We start from the raw sequence: 23,090 nt of genomic DNA on the forward strand, positions 1-23,090 counted from the left end.
CTGAAAACCATAGCTGATAGTGAGCCAGACTGGCAGTCCAGTTGACTGTCTTTGGGGCTTTGCCTTCAGGGAGGCCTTATGAGGCCTACTACCTGACAGTTCAAAGAAGCGGGAATTCAACTCCAGGGAGGCCTGTGGGGCCTGCCACCTAGTAACCACAGTATGTGGGATTAACCCCTCAGGGAGGCCTAGTAAAGCCTTATAACAGGGGATTCGATTCACGGCTGTCGCCGGTCAGCATGATTGCTGTGAGTTGATATTTGATTTCAGACACCTGTCACACCTGAGGCGTTCCCCATAGCGTCGTTGACGTATTGTCGAAGTTCCCTTCGAAAGGGAACTCGCTACCCCTTCGGGGGTCTCTAAAACAGTTAGACTGGTTGCTGGGTATGGTGTTCTACATAAGGAACTGATTTAGCTGTCTCAGTTACACCAGTGGTCAGTCTCGAGACTAATTCCCTTAGTAGATTATTAAGCAGCATTTGAACGATTGCCAAATGTATCTCAATGGGTCCTGTATGTGGCAATAAGGCTATCACAACGGGGTTATTCCGAAGTTGGTCGGACCCGAGCAGGCTCTGGTTATGGAACAAGAAGTAAATAGCCTATTAGCGAGGAAGGCCATTGAGATGGTCCCTTCTCAAGACAAGGATCCGGGTTTTAACAGCCGGTATTTCACAAGTTCCAAAGAAGAATGGGGGGTTGCGTCCGATCCTAAATCTATGTAAGTTCAAAATGCTCATTTTAAAACATGTTGTATCACAAATCAGGTCCGTGGAATGGTTTGTCATGACAGATCTCATAGACGCATACTTCCATGTCTCCATCCTTCCAGTTTCTGAGGTTCGCTTTTGGGGGCGGAGCATACCGATATCATGTACTTCCATTCGACCTTGCACTCTCACCCCACATACTAAATTATAACAACGATTGGTTGATTCTAGCTCAATCAGAGCACAATGTCGGTTCGACATCGAGATGTCATTCTCGCTCGCATGGGGGAGTGGGGTTTGAGACTGAATGCCAGAAAAGTGTACTCTCTCCAGTTCAGAGAACCACCTATCTAGGCGTAGTGTGGGATTCGACCACAATGCAGGTAAGTCTATCTCCTGCTCGTATTGAGTTAATTCTCACGTCAGATAAGAGAGTCAAAAAAGGCCAGTCACTCACTGTCAAATAGTTTCAGAGACTGCAGGGTCTGATGGCATCTGCGTCCAACGTGATACCTGCCTTAGACATATGGAAGAAACTTTGGTTCTTAAATCTTGAATCCGGGCCTGGTGCTGGGGGCTCCTTGTCGCCATGTAATGCTAGTGACAGACGCATCCCTCACCAGCTGCGGTGCAGTCATGAGTGGCCACCCTGCCCGCGGTCTGTGGAGCAGTCACCATCTGACATGGTATATCAGTTGTCTAGAGAAGCTAGCTGTGCATCGAGCATTAAAATATTTCCTCCCAGGCCTGAGAGGTCACCATGTATTGGAGCACATCGCTGGTCTCTTATATCAACAACCAGGGAGGTCTGTGTTCATGCCCCTTGTACAAGCTGGCACTCCAGATCCTTCTGTGGTCTGTGGTCCTCTCGCTAAGAGCAGTCCTCTCGCTCAGAGCAGACATACTGTAGAGACAGGGGCTGAGGCCGGTGGAATGGAGGTTTCACTCCGTCGGATGAAGCAGATATAGAGATTTTTGGACTTCTTTGCGATTCAAGAGACATTGCAATGTCCCCTCTGGTTCTCTCTAGTTCATCCAACTCCTCTCAGACTGGACGCTATGGTACAGACTTGGCCGAGGCTTTGTCTGTACATTTTTCCCCAATTGCCCTGCTCCAGGGAGTTCTGGCAAGGGTACGCTGGGACAGGGTCCGTCTTCTATTAGTATGGCCCTCAGATCTAATCTCCTTGACAGCTCTTCATGGGAGATTCCGATCAAGAAAGATCTACTCTCTCAGGAACAGGTGTTACATCTACTCTCTCAGGAACACGTGCTTACGTCACCCTGCCTATGATGTCACTCACGCTAAGCACTTTCCCCTTAGCGTTTTCGACGCTCCCTCGAGGAACCATGGTTTCATGCGTAACCTAGAGACACTCTATTAAATTAGGATTTTCTTTTCTATTTAAATGTTCATTTCTTTAAGATATTGATAATTTTTTTATACTTGGAACTCATGCAAACCAAAAGTAAGTAGGTTCTTATCATTTAACCTTCAAAATGTTACTTAAAAGTATTATAATAAAGCTTGCAAAAGGACAAAAAAATTCACTTTTTTTATGCATATCAAATTTTAAGTATTTTATACAAGTTAATTAAGTATATGGTAGCTTGGAACATGCACTAATACCATGTAGAACATGAAAACATAAAATACAGGTATTACGATAGGTGGCCTCCTTGAAGTGAAGTGTGTGTTTTCACAGTCCATTCATTTGCACCTGTCTCAATCCAACTCAATGTCACATTTCATAACATCCCGTGAAACTGCAAAAAGCAGTTCCTTTCAGCTGTGATGCAAAGGTACAAGTCACATTTGCTGCATTTCATGTGGATGATCCCCCTGCAGCCAGGGTATTTGCACTTCCCTTTCTTCTCCATGACAGGCCAACTCTGCACACTTCCTATTGCCCTTTCCATAAAATATTGCTATATTAATTTTCTGAAAAGAAGACATAATTTTGTTATTTATACATAAATACAACTATACTACAATAAACACTTCAAAGCAATAAATAAATGTGATAATTTTATTGATGTTACTATCTATAAAAAATCCCATTGGGGAAATACATTACTGCAATTCCACTGTGGTACAGTGTTGCCATATGGCAACACACCTATTTTTCCATAGTGGTAAAGAGTTGCCATATGGCAACCTTGACATTTTCTTAATTTACAGTATAACTATGTTAGACAACATTTATTTGTGAATGAAAATATCTAATTTACTTACCAAAGATGTTGCAAAAATGATGTTTAGAAATTAGGTTAATAGAGTAATTTCTGGAGCACTTCAACAGGTGTCTTCTGTGTGAGGGGGACAGTGGGAAAATGAGTTTTGGAGGGACATTCAGTTGTCATGTGACTTAAAAGCAGCACATCATTGGCTACCGAAAGGCCTACCCTTTTAATTCCAATAATGCAATATATCGTAGTTTTTTACAGAATAACAAGGAAATTAGTAGAAATTAATTGTTGTCATATGGCAACTCTGTACCATAGAGGTTAAAGACAGTGACATACAGCACTAATTTTAACTAAATATCAGAGTGATTGACAGAGATACAGTAGAAACACATTTATTAGCCTTAGAGTAAGGGAAGCACAACTTGGGAAATTAGATCATCCAAGGAGTGTGTGATAGCTATGGATTTATTTAAACGTTTTTGTCTCTTTAATATTATCCATTGTTTTGTGTGTCTCTTTTTTTTTTTTTTTTTTTTTAAGTATCGGTTCAGGCACCATTTAGGCACCGGTACCATTTTAAAAGTATCGAAATGGCACCAGTATCGTAAAAAACCCAATCTATACCCAACCCTCCTCTCATCCCAGAGCTCAGCCAATATCCTACTCTCAGTAATTAGTTCAGTCAATCTCCTGATCATACCCTAAAATTAAGCTAAGAATCCACTCAAGCTCATAAGCTCCTTCCAGAACTTGCTCTTGACCTTGAATCTGTTCCAGAGCCTATTCCAGTTCACAAGTTAGTTCTAATGATTACTTCTCTCCTGAAGGCCAAGGGGGCCATTTGAGAACCCCTTGAGGGTCCTGCCACGTCCAGGGAGGCCATCTGTAAACCTGGTGTGTGTCAGTTCTGCCCTGGTTGGCTTTGGCTTCCTCTGCTCCACCCTGGTGTGCTTCATCTTCATCTGCTCCGCCCTGGATGGATTACTGCCTTCCTCCCCTGCATCTCCATTGCTTGATATCTATATATCCAGCCCAGATAACGTATCCAGCCCAGATGGCAGCACCTATAAAGGACCTCTACAGCCCTGAAAGACAGCAGAGACCAGGACAACTAAATCCCCAGATACAGACCCCCTTGTCTCAGACGAACACCGGGACAAGACCACTGGAAACAGATGATTCTTATGCACAATCTGACTTTGCTGCAGCCTGGAATTGAACTGCTGGTTTAATCTTGTCAGAGGAGAATTGGCCTCCCGACTGAGCCTGTTTTCTCCCAAGGATGTTTATTCATTCTTTCACCGATGGCGTTTTGCTTCCTTGCTGTTGTTGCCTCTGGCTTGCTTAGTTGGGGACACTTCATTTACAGCAATATCGTTGACTTGATTGCAAATGATTGCACAGATACTATTTAAACTGAACTGAGATGATGACATCACTGAATTAAATGATGAACTGCCTTTAACTGCCATTTTGCATTATTGACACACTGTTTTCCTAATTAATGTTGTTCAGTTGCTTTGACACAATCTTTTTTGTTTAAAGCACTATATAAATAAAGGTGACTTGACTTGGACTATGTCGTCCTTGGACACGTTTTTGCGGTGCTCTTTTATACTGTGGTCATACAGGCAGGCTGTCGCCAGCCAATGCTATTGTTGTGTTTAGATGTATGGTTCAGACACCAGTCATGCCAAAGGCATTCCCCATAGCAACCTCTAGAGTATGCAGTGTCTCATTCCCTTCTCAGGGAACCATGGTTACATGTGTAACCTGAGACACTTTGCTGAGTTGTCCTGTTACAACCCTAATCTATTAAAGATTCTATAAAATTTATTCTAATACATGTTCATTTATAGACAAAAGACGTTTATCACTGTCTGTCACCATCAGTTTATTGTAGTGATTGTGTACATTTAAGGCACCGAATGGTTCACCACAAAACAAACAAAAAAAAGTTGTCAAGTTTTTAATTTTTTAGCTAAATGATGTCTAAATCATTTAGCCACTAGGGATACCTGCAGTGGATGGACAATTTCAAATGCATTTTGTGTATTTTCAAAATGCTAAATACTGTATTTGTATTGTAATATAAGAAATGAAGCACATGTTGACCACTGACCACTACCCAGAATACCCTAACAACCTCCTAGCAATGCTTAGTAACTATCCAAAACAGCTTAGATACTATTAACATGATAAACAGCAAACATGCTAAAATTACATTCATAAGACTTTAGAAATTGCATGGCAGTTGCCACCACCAAACCAACATGGAGGTGTGAATTTTGGAAGGACAAGCACCACTTTAAACTATGCAACTCCATGCCGTTCAAAACATACTATTATCTCTCCTGAATCTTATGGACTGAATATACTGACTGTGCATGGTTTGTTTGTACAGTTTGTTTGTACTCTTTGTACAGTTTCTTTTAACAAGTGTCATTTTGATTCTGAATCAGCAAGAAAACCATCATTTTTTGTTTGTTGAAATGGTCATCAGCAAAAATGCAGATGTATTGACTTATGTTTAGACAGTATATCAGTGCATTTTGATCAGATGAGGTTAATTATGTGTTCAGCATCCTGGTTCCATTTCTTTATAGTCGTTCAATGTCTGAGGAAAAGAGGAACATAGCATTCATTCTACTAGATAAATTACCTCTGTTTTAATATCCATATTTAATATTCTTTGTCCGATATCTGAATGTGCTGTTGTTGTTTATATAAATGATAATGCAACACTTTCGGCACGTTGCCTCCAGTGTGGACACCAAACTCAAGTTTTGGCTATGTTTGTCTATTTAGAAAGTACAGATCTACTGCAAACTGCTTTAATCCAAGTTAAGCAAACTTTAGAATATATCAGAAAATATGTCATACTAGTTGCATACAGATGGACCAAATTAAGGCTCATACAGCAAAGAAACTGCTGAGAAGCTTGTAACGTCATGTCTGTCATTGAGATCTCTCAAGGCAGTTCATAGTCACCCTTGTCAGATGTGATGTCATATCAGAACTTCTGTCTTGCTTTGTTGCACTGCTTTTATCTGGTGTCTAAAGGACTGCATATCTGCCTCACTGAGCAGTGTGCTTGTAGTGGGTTTAAAACTGACTAGACCAGTGTGCAATTGACCTATCGGTAAGCCTGATGCACCTCCCCCCATAGACATCCCTGTGTCGCCTCTCCAGACCGAGGGGGATGGTCAGACTTGAGGTAAGCGCGTATAATGGTAGAGTAGCCTACAAACTGCCTTCTGTTGCTTGTGATTGCTTTTAGATGGAAAAGCTGCCAATAACTTCTGGTCAAGGATCTGCTTTTTTCATGATAAAAGCCTAAGAAAATTGATTTGTCTAACAAATCTGTGTATCTGCTTTTTTGCTTTGGAAACCGTCAAATGATTTTACAATGCATTTTCACAGGTGAGCCAATCACAGACATGTTTGTTGATTACTACAATGCAACCGGCAATCAGAGGTGTTTAGGTTGGAATCCAACTACTCACGGCTCCATTCACTGCTTTTTTTCCAGTGCTGAGTTCTGTAATGTTCGTTAATTCTTTCTTACACAGACATACAAAAAAAAAAAAAAAAAAAAAAAAAAAAGATTAATTGTGTCAGTGTAGTCACATTCAATTAAATTCAGTTCAATTCAAGTTTATTTGTATAGCGATTTTTACAATACGAATCGTTACAAAGCAACTTTACAGAAAATTATGTTTCTACAATATTTAGTAGTAGCTTATGGTGGTGACTGTCAGTTTCTGCACGCTTGACAGGATTTTTAAAAAAAATGAATACAAGACGTAGTCAGCTAGACGATGAACATTATTAATATTATTAATTAATAATTATTATATGATTCAGTCACACTTGTAGCAATATTTGTTAGTTCTGTTCAGGGTTAGCATCATCTGAGGGTCAGCATCATCTCTTCTCAGGTGTTCTGGGTCCAGACTGGAGCTTGTGTAAATCCTAGTTACCACGGGATGTAAATCCCGTGGCAAAACATAGAAACAAAATAGAGACATCATTAGCATTGCTGCTGATCCAACAAACTAAAATTAGTTTAACCCAAGCTAATGAATAAAAATGCACATTTGATCAGATGCAACTACACTCACAATTTAAGAGATACATTATTCGAATGCTTGGCGAAAGAGATGCGTTTTTAATCTAGATTTAAACAGAGAGAGTGTGTCTGAACCCCGAACATTATCAGGAAGGCTATTCCAGAGTTTGGGAGCCAAATGTGAAAAACCTCTACCTCCTTTAGTGGACTTTGCTATCCTAGGAACTACCAAAAGTCCAGCGTTTTGTGACCTCAGGGTGCGTGATGGGTTGTAGCGTGGTCGAAGGCTAGTTAGGTAAGCAGGAGCTTAACCATTTAGGGCCTTATAGGTAAGTAATGATAATTTGTAACTGATACGGAACTTAATAGGTAGCCAGTGCAGAGACTGTAAAATTGGGGTAATATGATCATATTTTCTTGACCTGGTAAGGACTCTAGCTGCTGCATTTTGGACTACCTGTAGCTTGTTTATTGACGAAGCAGGACAACCACCTAGAAGTGCATTGCAATAGTCCAGTCTAGAGGTCATGAATGCATGAACTAGCTTTTCTGCATCAGAAACAGATAACATGTTTCGTAGCTTGGCAATGTTTCTAAGATGGAAAAATGCAGTTTTTGTAACTTTGGAAATATGATTTTCAAAAGACAAATTGCTGTCTAATATGACACCCAGATTTCTGACTGTAGAGGAAGTAACAGTACATCCGTCTAGTTGCAAATTGTAATCTACAAAATTCTGTGTTGGGGTTTTTGGGTCCAATAATTAATACCTCTGTCTTATCCGAATTTAATTGGAGAAAATTATTTGTCATCCAATCTTTTACATTTTTAACACACTCTGTTAGCTTAGATAATTGAGAAGTTTAATCTGGTCTCGTTGCGATATATAGCTGAGTATCATCAGCATAACAGTGGAAGCTAATTCCGTATTTTCTAATAATATTACCAAGGGGCAACATGTATATTGAAAATAGAAGGGACCTAGGACGGATCCTTGTGGCACTCCATATTTTACTGATGATAAATGAGATGACACCCCATTTAAGTAAACAAAATGGTAGTGTAAACATTCATTCATTGGTTAAAATTAAACTTTGTGATATTGTGATGAATAAGTGACAGTTTTTAATCAATTTAAAGAGAGCACTCTGTGCATGCTGTATACAATAATATATTTAGAATTTATCCTTAATAAGGGGCCACATACGACACAGAGATAGTTAACTACTACACTATATGGATAAAGATAATAATTAGAAGCAAAGAGTGATGTGATTCTGCAACCAAGCTTAGTCCAAACACACGATTTAGGTAAGGAAAGGTTACCAATTATTTTTGTATTGGCTACCATGCCAAATCATGCACACCTGCTTGCTTTTTGGTTTGATTTAACAGTGTTTTGTGAACAAATATGCTTTAATAACAAATACGTGTAAAACTTTACAGTAAGGTTCCGTTTGTTCATGTTAGTTAATATATTAAAAGGGTATTCAAGTGTTAGTTAATTACTGTAAAATGTTACCCAAATAATGTATTTGAAGTGTTCAGCTGAAACGAGTTCAGGTCCCTGTGCAACTGATAGTTAACTGCCATTGGCTCATCTGCGTTCGAGGGGAGGGCCTTACATCAAATTAAAGGGGGGGTGAAATGCTATTTCATGCATACTGAGTTTTTTACACTGTTAAAGAGTTGGATTCCCATGCTAAACATGGACAAAGTTTCAAAAATTAAGTTGTACGTTTGAAGGAGTATTTCTGTTCCAAAAATACTACTTCCGGTTTTTCACAAGTTTCGGAAAGTTTTTTTCGAGTATGGCTCTGTGTGACGTTAGATGGAGTGGAATTTCCTTATATGGGTCCTGAGGACACGTCTGCCGGAAGAGCGCGCACTCCCATATAGCACAGCACTGAGAGCACATCAGACTTCACTGATCAGAGCGAGAGCGTCGCGAAATGTCACAAAAGGAGTGTGCTTTTGGTTGCCAGGGCAAGACAACCCTGCACAGATTACCAAAAGAGAAACAGCATTAAGGGACCAGTGGATGGATTTATTTTTACAGAGCATCAACGGAGTTGTGCAAGTGTTTGTGTTTGTTCCCCTGCATTTCGAAGATGCTTGTTTTACAAACAAGGTCCAGTTTGACACCGGATTTGCACATCGTTTATTTCTTAAGGATAATGCAGTCCCAACGAAAAAGGGTCACGATCGTGTGTTGGAACCGCAGGCGGTGAGTAAAACTGCTTCAAATATCTCTGTGTTATTAACTTAGCTATCGGCGTGTAAGCACATCAAGTAAACAACATGCGATGTTGTCATCAAACTGCACTTTCCACATAAAAAAAAAAAAAGACGACAAAGTGGAACTTAGTCATTTTCCAAAACCGCTAAGCAAATATATACAGTTTCAGTACATACCACATAGAGACTGATTGCTGATGCTGCTCTTGTTCAATTTCAGCCTCTGCATCTGATTCTGGGCCATAAATATGTGCTGAATCTGACTGTTAGCCATGGTTTGTTTTGGTTGGTTTTGTCCTCACGGTGTCACAGCTTCCAGACGCGTTCAACGCAAAAGCTTACTCGCGCTCGTGATTCTTTAGCTCCGCCCACACGTCACGCCTCCAGTCGCTCGTGTTTTTCCGGGAAAAATCGGTACAGACTATCTTTCTCTTATGAATATAATAAAACTAAAGAGTTTTTGGAGTTATGAAGGATGCAGTACTACTCTATAGGTACTCAAGATTAACAGGATATTGAGTGAAAACGAGCATTTCACCCCCCCCCCCCAAGCAATTTGACATAAAAAAAGAAGGAAAAAAAGAGTAAGAATACTATTAAGTACCTGTACTTTATCAGAATATTTTTTACATTTCTGAAAATATAAAATAAAAAATGTATCCATTCCTTATTGTTTTGATATGAAGAAAATTTGTATTCTCTACAGCAATGCCCTGTTTGTAAACGTAATAATTTTCACCTTCTTGTCTTGTATTGTTTTGTTTAATAACACTGAATGGTTTAATTGACCGTTCAGTAAGTCCCTCCTCTCGAACACAGATGAGCCAATGGCAGTCCAGTATCAGTATTATGGGGAGCAGAACTCAGATATCTTTAGGTTTCAGAGCCATAGAAAAAAAACATTGGAAGATCTGAAGCTCTCGTCAGTTTAAGGGTGTTTATGCTTAATTGGAAAATGAAAATGAATAAAGAAAAAAGGAAAAAGTATGTGCCTAAGGTACTTGTAACACTAATTCCAGTTATCTTGAGAGGATAGGCAATGTAATTTATTTTATTCCATTTCCTAAATCCAACCAAAACAGAGCAAAATGTCCCTAAGCATTCAACCCCAATCACAATGAAGATTTTCTGGTTGATATACTCTCATTAAGTTACACTTTTCATCTGCTCAAGCAGAATGTTTATGTCATCTTGTTCTTCAACAGGGTATATCTGGCTAAAACTAGCTAATGCTAGCATTAAAGTTAATGACTCCATGCTAATGTACAAACCTAAATAGTGAACTGTTCTCACATCATGTACCGTGCAGTGAAAGTCTAAAACACATAAACAAAGATGAGAGTGCCTCTCCATACTAATCTGGTTTAATGTAAATTAATTTAACCTCAGTATATGAACAGTAGTGATCTGGGATTTTGTCATTGCAAATCTGACAACAGTCACATAATTCTCCCATTTGCATTGTGATCTGTATTTTTACATATTTATTTTAATATCCTTTATATCCCTCCCTCCATGGCATATTTAAGTCCCACTTGAAGGTCAATCCATGTCCCAGATTTATCAGAAACATCTCAGAAGAAGGTCTGACAGCTATTATTGTCAGACAGTGAGCAACTTTTGTTTGTCCGAGTGAGCAACAGTAACTAAGGGGGACGGGGCTTACCCATATAGGTAAATTGTGGATTTAACATCGGATAGGAACTCTAATTAAGTGATTCAGTCAGAGAGAGCTTCAGTCTTAAGATTGCTCTTGTCCCACTGAAAATCAGCCACAAACTGGGAGTAATATGATGCAAAGAGCTCAAAGAGTGCTGACTCATAATAATTCATAATAATGTCTGACATCCTAACCAAGTAACCAGGCCATGGTCAAATGTTTTATTGGCTCAGGGATTCCCAGTGACCTACCATACGTAGTTGAAGTTAAAATGTAATTTATTAATTTAAAAGCATATTCACCTTTGTGGTTCTCTGGTGTCAGCTAATAGTTTTCATGTAAAGAAGTAAATATGTTCTATTTTGATTTGTTTTTATTTTTAAATTATTTAATTTCAAATGTAATACATTTTTAGCTTTTCATCAACCCCACTGTGTCCTCACAAACACAGATTATAGAAACTCTTCTTTAGCCAGTCAGAAGGCTTTCAGGATGCTTTCTGTCTGTCAATCATTTTGTGCATTTTGTGAGTTCACCGCTGGCAGTCCACATATAGAATGCTGGAAGCTAGGAGTGTAACTGAAAATGTATTTAATTCAGTGGCTGGTTATATGTATGGTGTTATAGACCAGAACTAAAAGCTGAATAAAATACAATAAAAAGCTTTTAATTATTCAGCAGTTATTTATTTACAGAAAGTGTGTTGTTTTTCAGGTCACTGAAGAGTTAGAAATCTATTTTGAAATAATCTGCATATTTGAAAAGAACCAGAGACACAGTATAGATATAAACCACTTTTTTTTCTTTTTGGCATGAGTTTAGGTTAGTCATACTCTGTGTTCCATGCCACTCAAATTCTGATTGTTTCAAATCTATCAGTGTACTGCATGAAGGAATGAGTGATGTTTCCGGATATTCATCACATTCTAGTCGATGAAGAAAGATTCTCCTGTATGTCATTTTCAGTCTTCAATTCCTCCCAGCCCGTAACTATGGAAACTGTGAGTTGAGGCGAGTTGAAGACTAAAAATGCTGTACAGATTCAAGTAACCTTTCTTGGCCAGCAACGTCCTTCGGCGATTCTGGGAACAGAACATCTCCGGTGAGTCTGGCCCTGTGTTTTCTCCCATAGTGTTTGATAATTGTGACTCAAATATCTGTTAGATATCAAACTTGATCCACTGAATGTATGGGTATGACTGAAGCTATGGATTTCACATAGTTTTTACGGTTTGATAGTTTTCAACTGTTTAATTACTGTAATCTTTAGTATTAGACCAGTGAAGATGAATTTTAATAATGAAACATGCATATTACAAATGTTGATGTCTGATGTAGCCAAACTTTGCTCCTGACAAAACATTTGGATTTCCTTTATGACACTTTGAAGTGATGTGCCATCTATATTTAATATCAGTTTAGCGCAGCTGTGAAATAATTCTTAAAGCTGCAGTAGGGAACTTTTTACGCTCTAGCGGTTAATAAACAGAACTGCTTGCGTCTTGTGGAAGAACATCGTAGCCGGAGCTACTTCTCTCTGTTTATGTCTATGAAGAATCACAAAGGTACTGGGTTACTCCGCCGCGGTACCCCGAAGCAATCTAAAATAGTCCGAATATAAACACATCAGGACAAGCTAAAAACACGGTTTGGAAAATGGATTCATGGTGTACTCGCTTATTATGTTCATTTTTCTACATATTGAACACAAACAAAGTTACAGACCTCAGCTCTGATTGGTTGTTTTTTACCGGGAGCGCGTGACTTTCTGCAAATGGCAATAGGACCACTGGGAGGAGCCAGAGGAGCTTGATTTTTTCACAGATTATCTGTCTCATATTCTACTGTCAGGACATAATGACAGGTTTAATAAATATGTAAAAAATATTTTTTTTACAAAAGTTCCCTACAGCACCTTTAACATCTTAAATTTTATTAGACCAAATTAAGTAGCATTGCTATCATATTAAATGGTGGATGACAGCTGTAGCTGGAGAGGAATGTTATATCATTTCCTTTTAACTAATTTTATGAAGTAATGCTAGTGATGTTAAATCGTCAAATGAAGACGATTTAACATCACTTTAAACTTCCACTAGCTACTACTGAAGCATGATATTATTTCTACTTGAAAGTTTGTAAAAAAAAAAAAAAAAAAAAAAAAAAAAACTGTGTGTACAATATTTATTTTTTCCTTTGGGACTATTAACTAGTCTTTCCCTATCTGTAGGTCACTACGAGTTATGTCGAATGACATATGGGGTCTCACTTGGGAGGCCAATCATCTCTGAGTTTAAGAGAAAACGCCAATGAAAATTGGCTAGTGGATTTAACATACCTGAGCCACTCCCCGTGCCAACAGGTATAAATAAGGCGACAGGTGCATCCACTCATTAGGATTTTTGCTTCGGAGCCTAGTGGTTTTATGAAAGATTTTATACTCAACAAAGCCATTCATCTGCTGTGTCGGGAAGCTGTTCTGGTTGGTGGTACGGCACAAACAGCGGTGTCCCTATCAGTGATTCCCCTGGGCGCTTCAACTAAGAGAGCAAATTTCCTAAAAGAGCAAATCACGGATGATTCGCGTCTTTTTAAAGACGCCGTTTCGTCCGCGTCCTTCTGGATGTGGTCGTTTCCTGTTCTTTGACAACGGCCACGTTCGTTGTCTTCCATGTCTGGGCATTCAGCACGCTGAAGGCGCGTTCGTGGATGGTTCATGCACGCACTGCGTGTGTGACCATGGTAACGCTGCGATCATGTCTCTCCTTTCTTAAAGGGAAAGGAGCAGACCCCTCTGTCACTACCCGTTCCGGTTTCTCTGTCACGCGCAGAGGACCGCCGGCTAGTGCTCTGGGAGATTTGAAGGTGACAGTGAGAGCTTCTCCGCCGGGCCATGCCCCACGGACCTCTTACCCCTTCCACAGTGTTTGTCCTGTGTGGCTGCTGGGTGATTTTGCTGGGCTGTCTTATGGCAGTCCCAACGGGTCATTCAGTTTGCCGCCGGGGATCAGATGTTGATTGCAGCATCGGGGATGGGCTGTTGACCTCTGTGGATGAAGATTCGGCGGGGCTGCCCCCCTCCGGTGTTGTCGCCATGCCGAGTTGGACCCAGAGTTGACAGCCGTGCTTGCCCGGGCAGCTGTGAGCATCAGGATGGAGGTGAATGCACTGCCAGCCCTGAGTGCTCATGGCTGTTTGATTGGTTCTCAGTGTAGAGCGCGGCTCACAACCTCGTTTTACTCTGGTTCCTTTCTTCCCGGATGTGCATGGGGAAGTGATGTAGTCGTGGATGGCCCCTTTTTATGGCCGGAACCAGCTCATTTTGTTCCTCCGTCCTCACTACCCTTGGCAGGGAAGCTAGGGGTGCGTTGACATTCCCCGACAGGAGAATGCGATTGTGGTGCACATTTGTCCGCAAAACGCCGCCACTGGGAGGAATAGTCCGCACCTCTCACCCAAGGCCTGTAAGCTGTCGGCCGCGCTCGCTACCAAGGCTTACAGTGCTGCAGGCCAAGCTGCAGCTATCCTGCAAACTCAGCAAGCCAAGGCTTTAACAAATGCATCAGGGTAGAACCAACCCGAGTTTGATGCAGGAGCCGCTGCGCATGGCGACTGACCTCCCCCTTCCGGGTGACGGAAGTCACGATGCAGTCCCTCGGGAAGGCGATTTCCACTCGCCTCGATTCAGCCCCTGGTCGGACCTTGTCTTTCTACAGGACCGGCGTGCCCTTAGAACAAGTGTCCCGGCATGTTGTTGTCACAACAGATGCCTCCAGCACGGGCTGGGGCGTGACATGCAACAGGCAGGCAGCTTCAGGGTCCTGGAAAGGACCTCGACTGCTTTGGCACATCAACTGTCTGGAGTTGCTGGCAGTGCAGGGAGGACGAGGAACAGGTCCTGTTGGTTGCGCCTTACTGGCCCACCCGGACCTGGTTTTCGGAACTCATGCTCCTCGTGACAGCCCCTCCCAGGCACATACCTTAAGCTCTGCCCCCAGCGGTGGTAGACACTATAACTCAGGCTAGAGCCCTCTCTACGAGGCAGGCCTCTGCTCTGAAGTCTTTTCATGAATTGGTGTTCTTCTCACTGTGAAGACCCCCGGAGACGCCTGGTCAGAGCCATGCTTTCTTTCCTGCAAGAAAGGTTGGAGCATGTGCTGTCACCCTCCACCCTGAAAGTGTATGTGGCTGCCATTGCAGCCCATCAGAATGCAGTGGACGGCCGGTACTTGAGGAAGCATGACCTGATCGTTAGGTTCCTGAGGGGTGCCAGAAGGTTACATCCTCCTATGACACCCCTGATTCCCTCCTGGGACCTCTCTATTGTCCTGGTGGGACTTCAGAGGGATCCCTTTGAGCCGCTGGATTCAGTCGAGCTTAAGTTCCTGTCTCTCAAGACAGCGCTCCTGGTCGCGCTCACTTCCATCAAAAGGATTGGGGACCTCCAAGCATTTTCGGTAAGTGAAGAGTGCCTTGTGTTCGGGCCGGCCTACTCTCACATTGTCCTGAGACCCCGGCCGGGATACGTGTCCAAGGTTCCCACCTCTCCCTTCCGAGACCAGGTGGTGAACCTGCAAGCGCTGCCCCTGTAGGAGGCAGATCCAGCCTTGCCGTTGCTGTGTCCCGTAAAAGTGCTTTGCATATACGTGGACCGCACCCAGAGCTTCAGAAGCTCTGAGCAGCTCCTGGTCTGCTTTGGAGGTCAGCAGGAGGGAAAGGCTGTCTCCAAGCAGAGGTTGGCCAACTGGATAGTGGATGCCATCGCCTTGGCCTACCATTCCCAAGGCGAGCCGTGCCCTCTGGGGGTGAGGGCCCACTCCACACGGAGTATGGCCTCCTCCTATGCGCTGGCGCACGGTGCCTCTCTGGCAGATTTATGTCGAGCTGCGGGCTGGGTGACATCCAACACCTTTGCGAGGTTTTACAACCTCCGTGTAGAGCCAGTTTCTTCCCGTGTGTTGGGTAACAGGTAATTGGCGGGAAGGGCTGGCTGGGTGTCGAGCTTGCTGCGCCATTCCCCCTAAAACGGGGATGTGAGTCCCTTTCTTCTCCCAGAAGAGTTCCCTGGTTGGTGTACCCTGGTCGAGCATCCTCCAGCACCCTCAGCAGTCAGACTTGGCAAAGCAGTCTGTCGCCAGGCCCAGTACTACTGTTAGCATGCCCGTAGTTCCGGTCAGCCCCTGTACTGGGCTAGGTGTTCATATGGCTTGATTCCCTACGGGTAATCCCATATGTGTATTCTTCCACGGTAAGGTTTCCCTCTTGGCAAACCCGTGTCTTCCTTTGACGGACCCGTTCTGTCAGTCTCTTCCGCCAGCTGTTCCATCCCTACTCTAAGGTAGGACCTGCCTCAGAGACCCATTCCATATGTAGTACTGCCCCCCCGGGCCAGTCTATATCAGTATCTCCACATGTCACCTCCCTACGGGTAGGATATGGTCTCCGTAGCGACCATTTCCTAAGGCTCGCTTCCCCATCGTCTTGCCAAGCTTTAAAAACAAATAGGGAAAATTTAAAGCAATCTTTCTCCGAAGGTTGAAATCCCTTCCACTAACTTTGTGTGGGCGGAACAGCAGCGTGGTCTTCTCCAGCAGCGATGTACTCTCCCTTTGGCCCCTTCGGTACCAAGGACAGTGAATTTGCACTGGGGCTTTGGGAAGGTTACAACCTTAAGCATAGCTTTTGTGGCATGCCAGGGCTTGTCGACAATTGCAGCGCCACAGGGTTGTGATGGTGTTCAGGTTGTGGCGTTTTCCATAGGACCCCATATGTCGTTCGACATAACTCGTAGTGACCGACAGATAGGGAACGTCCTGGTTACGTACATAACCCTCATTCCCTGATGGAGGGAACTGAGACGTTATGTCCCCATGTCACAACCTTGAACCGGTCGCTGTTGCCGGGACACGTTCTCGGCTCCTCAGCGTAAAACCTAATGAGTGGATGCACCTGTCGCCCTATTTATACCCGTTGGCACAGGGAGTGACTCAGGTATGTTAAATCCACTAGCCAATTTTCATTGGCGTTTTCTCTTAAATTCAGATATGATTGGCCTCCCAAGTGAGACCCCATATGTCGTTCGACATAACGTCCCCATTCCCTCCATCAGGGAACGAGGGTTATGTACGTAACCGAGACGTTATCAGTAAAAATATGAAATGTCATGAATTAGATAAGCAAGCCATAAGTAATTTTGTGGTTTTAACTCTCAATAGCCACAGTCACAGGAAATAAAAATGGAAGTAATCAAATAACAAGTCTATTTCACACCACTTCAATAAGCAGTGAAAAATGATGCATATGTATTTCACTGACTATACTAATAGACTAAACCATTTATATTGCATGTGTAAGCTGAGCGGTGTTAGCAGTAGTTTCAGCATTAAGCTGAAAAAAATAAAAATATGTCTGTAGTTTGTGTGAAATTACAATTTAACAAATAAAAAAAATAAAAAATGTATGTTACAATTGTGCGATATAAAGTCACAATTATCTTTTTTATATGTACTTTCTGGAAGAAATAGACTTCTATACTTTTGTTCTACAGCAGAAACAGTGTCAGTGTGAAAGGACCTCACATGCCTGCTGTTGCTAACGCATGTGGTGTGAAAAGGCCTCTATGGCACAGACAGAGGGGTTATGAATCAATAATGTTCAGTCATGTCCCATTCCACTTTAAAAAATTTTGGGACAAATCCTGGGAATGTGATAAGCTCTCTGAATTTTTGTGTTGAGTATTTTCATTTGATTTTTTTGTTTGTTTGCTTGTTTTTACTTTTCACACTGTTTTGCCTTTGTACATGAAATTAAATGCATGCTCTTCTCACTAATGAATTGCAATTCTAGATGGTTATAATTTCCCATACCCCTATCACGTATCATTGTGTGTAAATGTTGGATCTTTTTCATTTCTTGAGGAAATGTAGTTGACTATAAGTATACATAGCAGATTGCGTATACTAAGTACACTACGTTTTCTTAAGGGAAGTGACATCACAAACCTGGATGTGTCTCTCATTTGAAAGATCACAATGTAGTTAAAACCACTAATAACAGAAGTTTGTACTGTGGCAGGTGCAGGGTCTTTACATGAAAAGCCCCTAGAATTTTAAATTATAATGTTTCCCTCTAGTCTGAAGAGCAATATTATTGAGAGCATTTAAAGCTTTGTTTTTCCCTTTTTGTACCACACTTCAAATTTTCTGATTTTTTAACCTTGGCCCTTTCAATGTGCAATGTTGATGAATTGTCTTTATTATAATATACTTTGTTAAAATTTTGTACAGTATGTTTGTTTTCATTTTTCTAGACCTCAACTTTGTATTACATAAAAACAGATACATTAATTGATACAGCACCATTAAATGACAAGTCACTTTGTGCTTTATTATGCCTGATTATTATGTCACTGCTTATTTCAGTCACTCACCTTTGTTACCATTATCAGTGACACCTGCTGCACCCCCCACTCACACACACACACACACACACACACACACACCCACACACACACACACACACACAACCCCCATCTCTCTTTTTTTCTACTCTGAATGGAATCGGCACAATTACTTCAGGTTACTCTCAGACATTTAAATACAGCCATGGAAATAATTGATCCAGTGATTATTCCATTTCAAATTATATAATTGTTCTGTTTAGAGGTACAAGTAAAATGAAATTAACTGATAATTCGATACCATTTAGAAATGGCACTGTTGATGAATGTGAATAGTTTTCTCTTTACAAATGGCAGAACTGATAATAGGGTTGTTTGCATAAAAGAAAAGGGTATTTTTCTAATCAGAATTCCTAAATGAGCTGTAATTGTTGTCTAAGCCCAGCCATGGCTAATGGGCTTATAGTTGCTAGCAGGGGGGGAAATTATTCATTAGTGGCATGCAGCACTTAAAAAGTGGAGGTACTGAAATTAATGTGGATATTTTCACTTGCAAGGTCATATGAAATTAAAGCACTGAGAGAAACTAATCAACCTTACTGTAGTGTTTAATGCAATTTTTCAAACTTATGATGCTTACTCTCTCTGAAGTATTGTTATTATAAAGCACAAATTGAAAAGGCTTATTTTACATTTAAATAATAAAATCATCAACACTATAAAGGCTTTGAATTTTAAGGGCTTAATTCTTACTGCATTTACAGTACTTTATCTTTAGTTTGACACATTTGATGTGCAGTCAAAAAGTAAATTAAAACGTAAAGAACCAGATGCATATTTCCTGCAAACTAATTACTGCATGTGTGGAATATCTTAGCGTTGTTGATCTAATGCCTTTTACTTGTTTGTCTGGGTTTATCTGTATTAGTTCTACAGGTGTTTCAGGGCTCTTTTCAACTGTGACAAACTCCAGCGAGGTTCCAGTCTGAAAAGTTCTTCAAAGGTAACTAAACCTGTTCGGCCTGGACGGCGCACAGACAACTTTACTTTTGTGGTTGCTTCATTGGGACCCACAGTGCTGCCCAACCAGGCAAACCCAGCGGAGGACCGCCCTCTATCAACAGAAAATGCCAAACCTGCAGTGGTTTCCCTTGTGGCCCATTATAATGGTTGAGAGTTATTCTGCTTTGAAAAATGGTGACACTTGAAGAAACTTTTCACATAAAATGAGGCAAAGGCGGTTTGAGATTTGGAGGATTTTACAAGAATATTGCGTATAAGTACTATAACAAACGGGAAAATGAAAGAATCCTGAGAGAGGCTGATTTTTTGGAGTTTATTTTTAAGCTCTACCCTACCGTATATGTTTCTGTTATCCAACAAAAGGGTGTTATATTCTTGCAGTAATATGTAGCTAGCAGTTCCAAATTTTCTTTGAATTCTGCAGATATTAAAATGACTATTTTTGTAGACCGGTCCAAATGGTCTGCTGAGAGAAAAATACTATTCTCAGTACAGTAAACCACAGCTGTCAAGTGTTTGACACTCTTTTTTTTAATAGTCCAGATGAGAAAACAATATTTATATCAATGTACAACTTGTAAGGGTTTTTCTACATCTATTCATTTTTCTTTTCATAAGAGAAGATGGGTATGACTTTTTTCAATGGGTTTCAAACATTGTAAGCACTGTTACTGTATGGACTGTGAATGTATGTTACAGCTTCTGTTTTATATAATATATAAAAATTTATATAATATAATTTGTTTTGTGAACATATAGGTTAGAAGTATTTGCTAATTCAAGCATTTTTGTTCAGATGTTTAACAAATACATGATACAAACTATAGTGATTTTGGTCCCAATTTATATTAGGTGGCCTTAACTACTATGTACTTACATAAAAAATAAGTACAATGTACTTATTGTGTTCATAGTATTGTAAAACACTTTTGCTGCTATTGAGGTGGGATGGGGTAAGGTTAGGGAGAGGGTTGGAGGTATGGGTAAGTTTAAGGGTGGGTTAAGGTGTAAAGTATGGGTCAACAGTGTAATTATAAATGTAATTACAGAAATGAAATACAGATGTAATTACATGTCGTTTTTTTAATATAAGTACAATGTAAAACATGTATGTACACAATAAGTACATTGTACTAAATTATTAATTAAAATGTAAGTACATAGTTGTTAAGGCCACTTAATAGAGAGAAGAATAAAAGGAAAAGAAAGGAAAATATTGTATTGTGATATGACAGTTAACAATTTAGATCATGTGTCTGCATTTCAATATTTGTTATACATAACTGCATTTTAAGGACAAAATACTGATGTAGGAATGTAAAATATTGATGTATATTTACATGAAAAATCTGGTATGTATTATACCATTTATTAATTCTCTATAGGATTTCAGTGACAACCACTTCTATGTTATAATTTTTTAATTTTTAATTTTTATTTGTATTGTGAGGCTGGAGATTTATGTGCTCCTGGGGAATTCCAGTTTTATCATTCAATTAACATATCAAATTAGTAACATTCTCCAACATATTCCATTTAGAAACATGTACATCTGAATTTACAGTGTTTTTTACTGTAAATTTACTAGATGAGCAGAACATAAGTTCAGGGGTCTGTAATGTTTTGAGAGTAAGATGTTTTTTTAAAAGCTCTTTTAAGCATTTTATTCAGCTTACTTCTGTGTGGGCTTCTGTAAATGAAGAATGAACTTAATTTGTTGTGCATGACCTGTGTTTATGTTCATTTACCCATGCAGAAATGCTGTCGTCATATTTGTTTGTATTTGCAAATTTTATGTGTGAATCAATAATGCAGTAAATATCAGATCAATGCAAAATGAGAACTCCACAGTTACACCAGTATTTTTGCAGGAATGCAGGCAGGTAAAGAAATGTGGAAGACCTGCAAATAATTCTGGAAATCATCTACTGTATATTTAGACTGTTACAATTTATTATTATTATTATTAAAATTCTACCATACTTTTGAGATTAATGATTATAATGATGTGAAAGAAACTAATTATGTAAAAAATGTTAACATCAGTAATGTATACACTTCTAAACATCACTTGTCCACAATATCATATAGCGGATGAAAACATACTGCTATGACCTTTGTGTGTGCAGTGAGTATGATTTAAAATGTATTATTTTACAATATTTATCTTTATAAAGTGTGAAAATCTCAAGCCAAAGTTGTTACATTTGAGATCTTAACACAGTTTGATCAATAAAGGTCTTTTGAAAGCAATGTGGCCTGTTTCACATAATATATGAGATTTCCACGACAGAAACCTCTGGTTTATATCAACAGTCAAAAGTCAAGTACGTTACATCTATCCCCTTAAATGTGGAGAAGATGATTATGTGACTTGACAAAATGGCAGTGTGTAAAGAAGTTAAACTGTCGGTCAGGCAAAAGTTTTACAGGATTTCTGTTTAAGGTTTATATGGACTTCGGAAATAAGCTTGTACTTTGCAGTTAACTTCCAAAACAGAAGACAATTCAACTCTCGTAAATTTAGTAATAAATAAATAAAAAAATAAAAAAAATGAAAGTAAACAAACAGTAAGTAGGCAAACTGGGAATTTATGGTTAACCAACTGATGTCATCGCTCTTAAGCCTTATTTTTCAAGTTCCTGTCCTGATATTCATGACGGTTCCTGCATTCAAAGCAGGAGCTTATCTTAGCATCTTGAAGCAAAAAATTGGTTAAATAAAACAAATACCATCAAAACTGTTTGGAGTCCATGTGCCCATACCAGTACTAGTGAAGTCACAGACACACTGTCCCTATAGGGCACATTTAAGAAGCACTTACAAGTCTGCTTATCAACTCCCAATTCATTACAGCCATCCACCGTCCTCCCATTATAATGAGGCATTAAACTTATTAACATTCAGTAAAATTATAAGAGGAAAATGTTGCTTTTCTCTCTGGGAAGTGCATGGAAACAAGTCATAAGTATGTTTTTACAGGTTGCATTCAAAGATGAAGTACAGTCTGTCTCAGTGACAAATGGACTCAGTGATAAAAAGCCACAATGAAACACACAGAAGAAATCCTGAGTCATTTTTCCTCGCTCAGTCCCTTCTGTGAAAGACACAGAGTCCTAATAAACTGAGCTCTCAAATTGAGAAAAGGTAAACCAGTAAAACATAAAAATATACTTATTTTACATCCCTCTCAGATACAGTGCCCTCCACAAATAAATAAGCTGGAAGTGAAGTATTCATCTACAATTAGGAGCCTATACATACATACATATATACATATAAACATATACATTAGGGCTGTCAGTCGATTACATTTTTTTAAATGTAATTAATCAGATCATGTATTGATTATCAAGCCTCTCATCAAAAAAGCACAACTTGACCCCAAAGAAAATTATAGACTGATCTCAAATCTCCCTTTTCTGTCCAAGATACTAGAAAAGGTAGTATCCTCACAATTATATTCCTTCTTAGAGAAAAATGATATCTGTGAGGATTTCCAGTCAGGATTTATACCATATCATAGTATCAATCAATCAATCACCTTTATTTATATAGTGCTTTAAACAAAATACATTGCGCCAAAGCACTGAACAACATTCATTTGGAAAACAGTGTCTCAATAATGCAAAATGATAGTTAAAGGCAGTTCATCATTGAATTCAGTTATGTGATCTCTGTTCAGTTGAAATAGTGTCTGTTTTAATTTGCAATCAAGTCAACGATATCGCTGTAGATGAAGTGACCCCAACTAAGCAAGCCAGAGGCGACAGCGGCAAGGAACCGAAACTCCA

The 23,090-nt window shown here is 40.0% G+C and overlaps 1 protein-coding gene across 1 annotated transcript in view; it reads left to right on the forward strand.

The window, feature by feature from the left end:
* The window catches only part of tmtopsa (teleost multiple tissue opsin a), a 41,035-nt gene extending 20,812 nt beyond the window's left edge, over positions 1 to 20,223 (forward strand). Inside the window, exon 2 of the mRNA XM_026206765.1 lies at positions 19,201 to 20,223. Within this exon, the coding sequence (XP_026062550.1) occupies positions 19,201 to 19,446 (246 nt within the window). The 3' untranslated portion in view covers positions 19,447 to 20,223. The remainder of the gene's footprint in view (positions 1 to 19,200) is intronic.
* The last annotated feature ends 2,867 nt before the right edge of the window (positions 20,224 to 23,090 follow it).

This window comes from Carassius auratus, chromosome 27 (assembly GCF_003368295.1).
Source record: "Carassius auratus strain Wakin chromosome 27, ASM336829v1, whole genome shotgun sequence".
Classification (NCBI taxonomy): domain Eukaryota; kingdom Metazoa; phylum Chordata; class Actinopteri; order Cypriniformes; family Cyprinidae; genus Carassius; species Carassius auratus.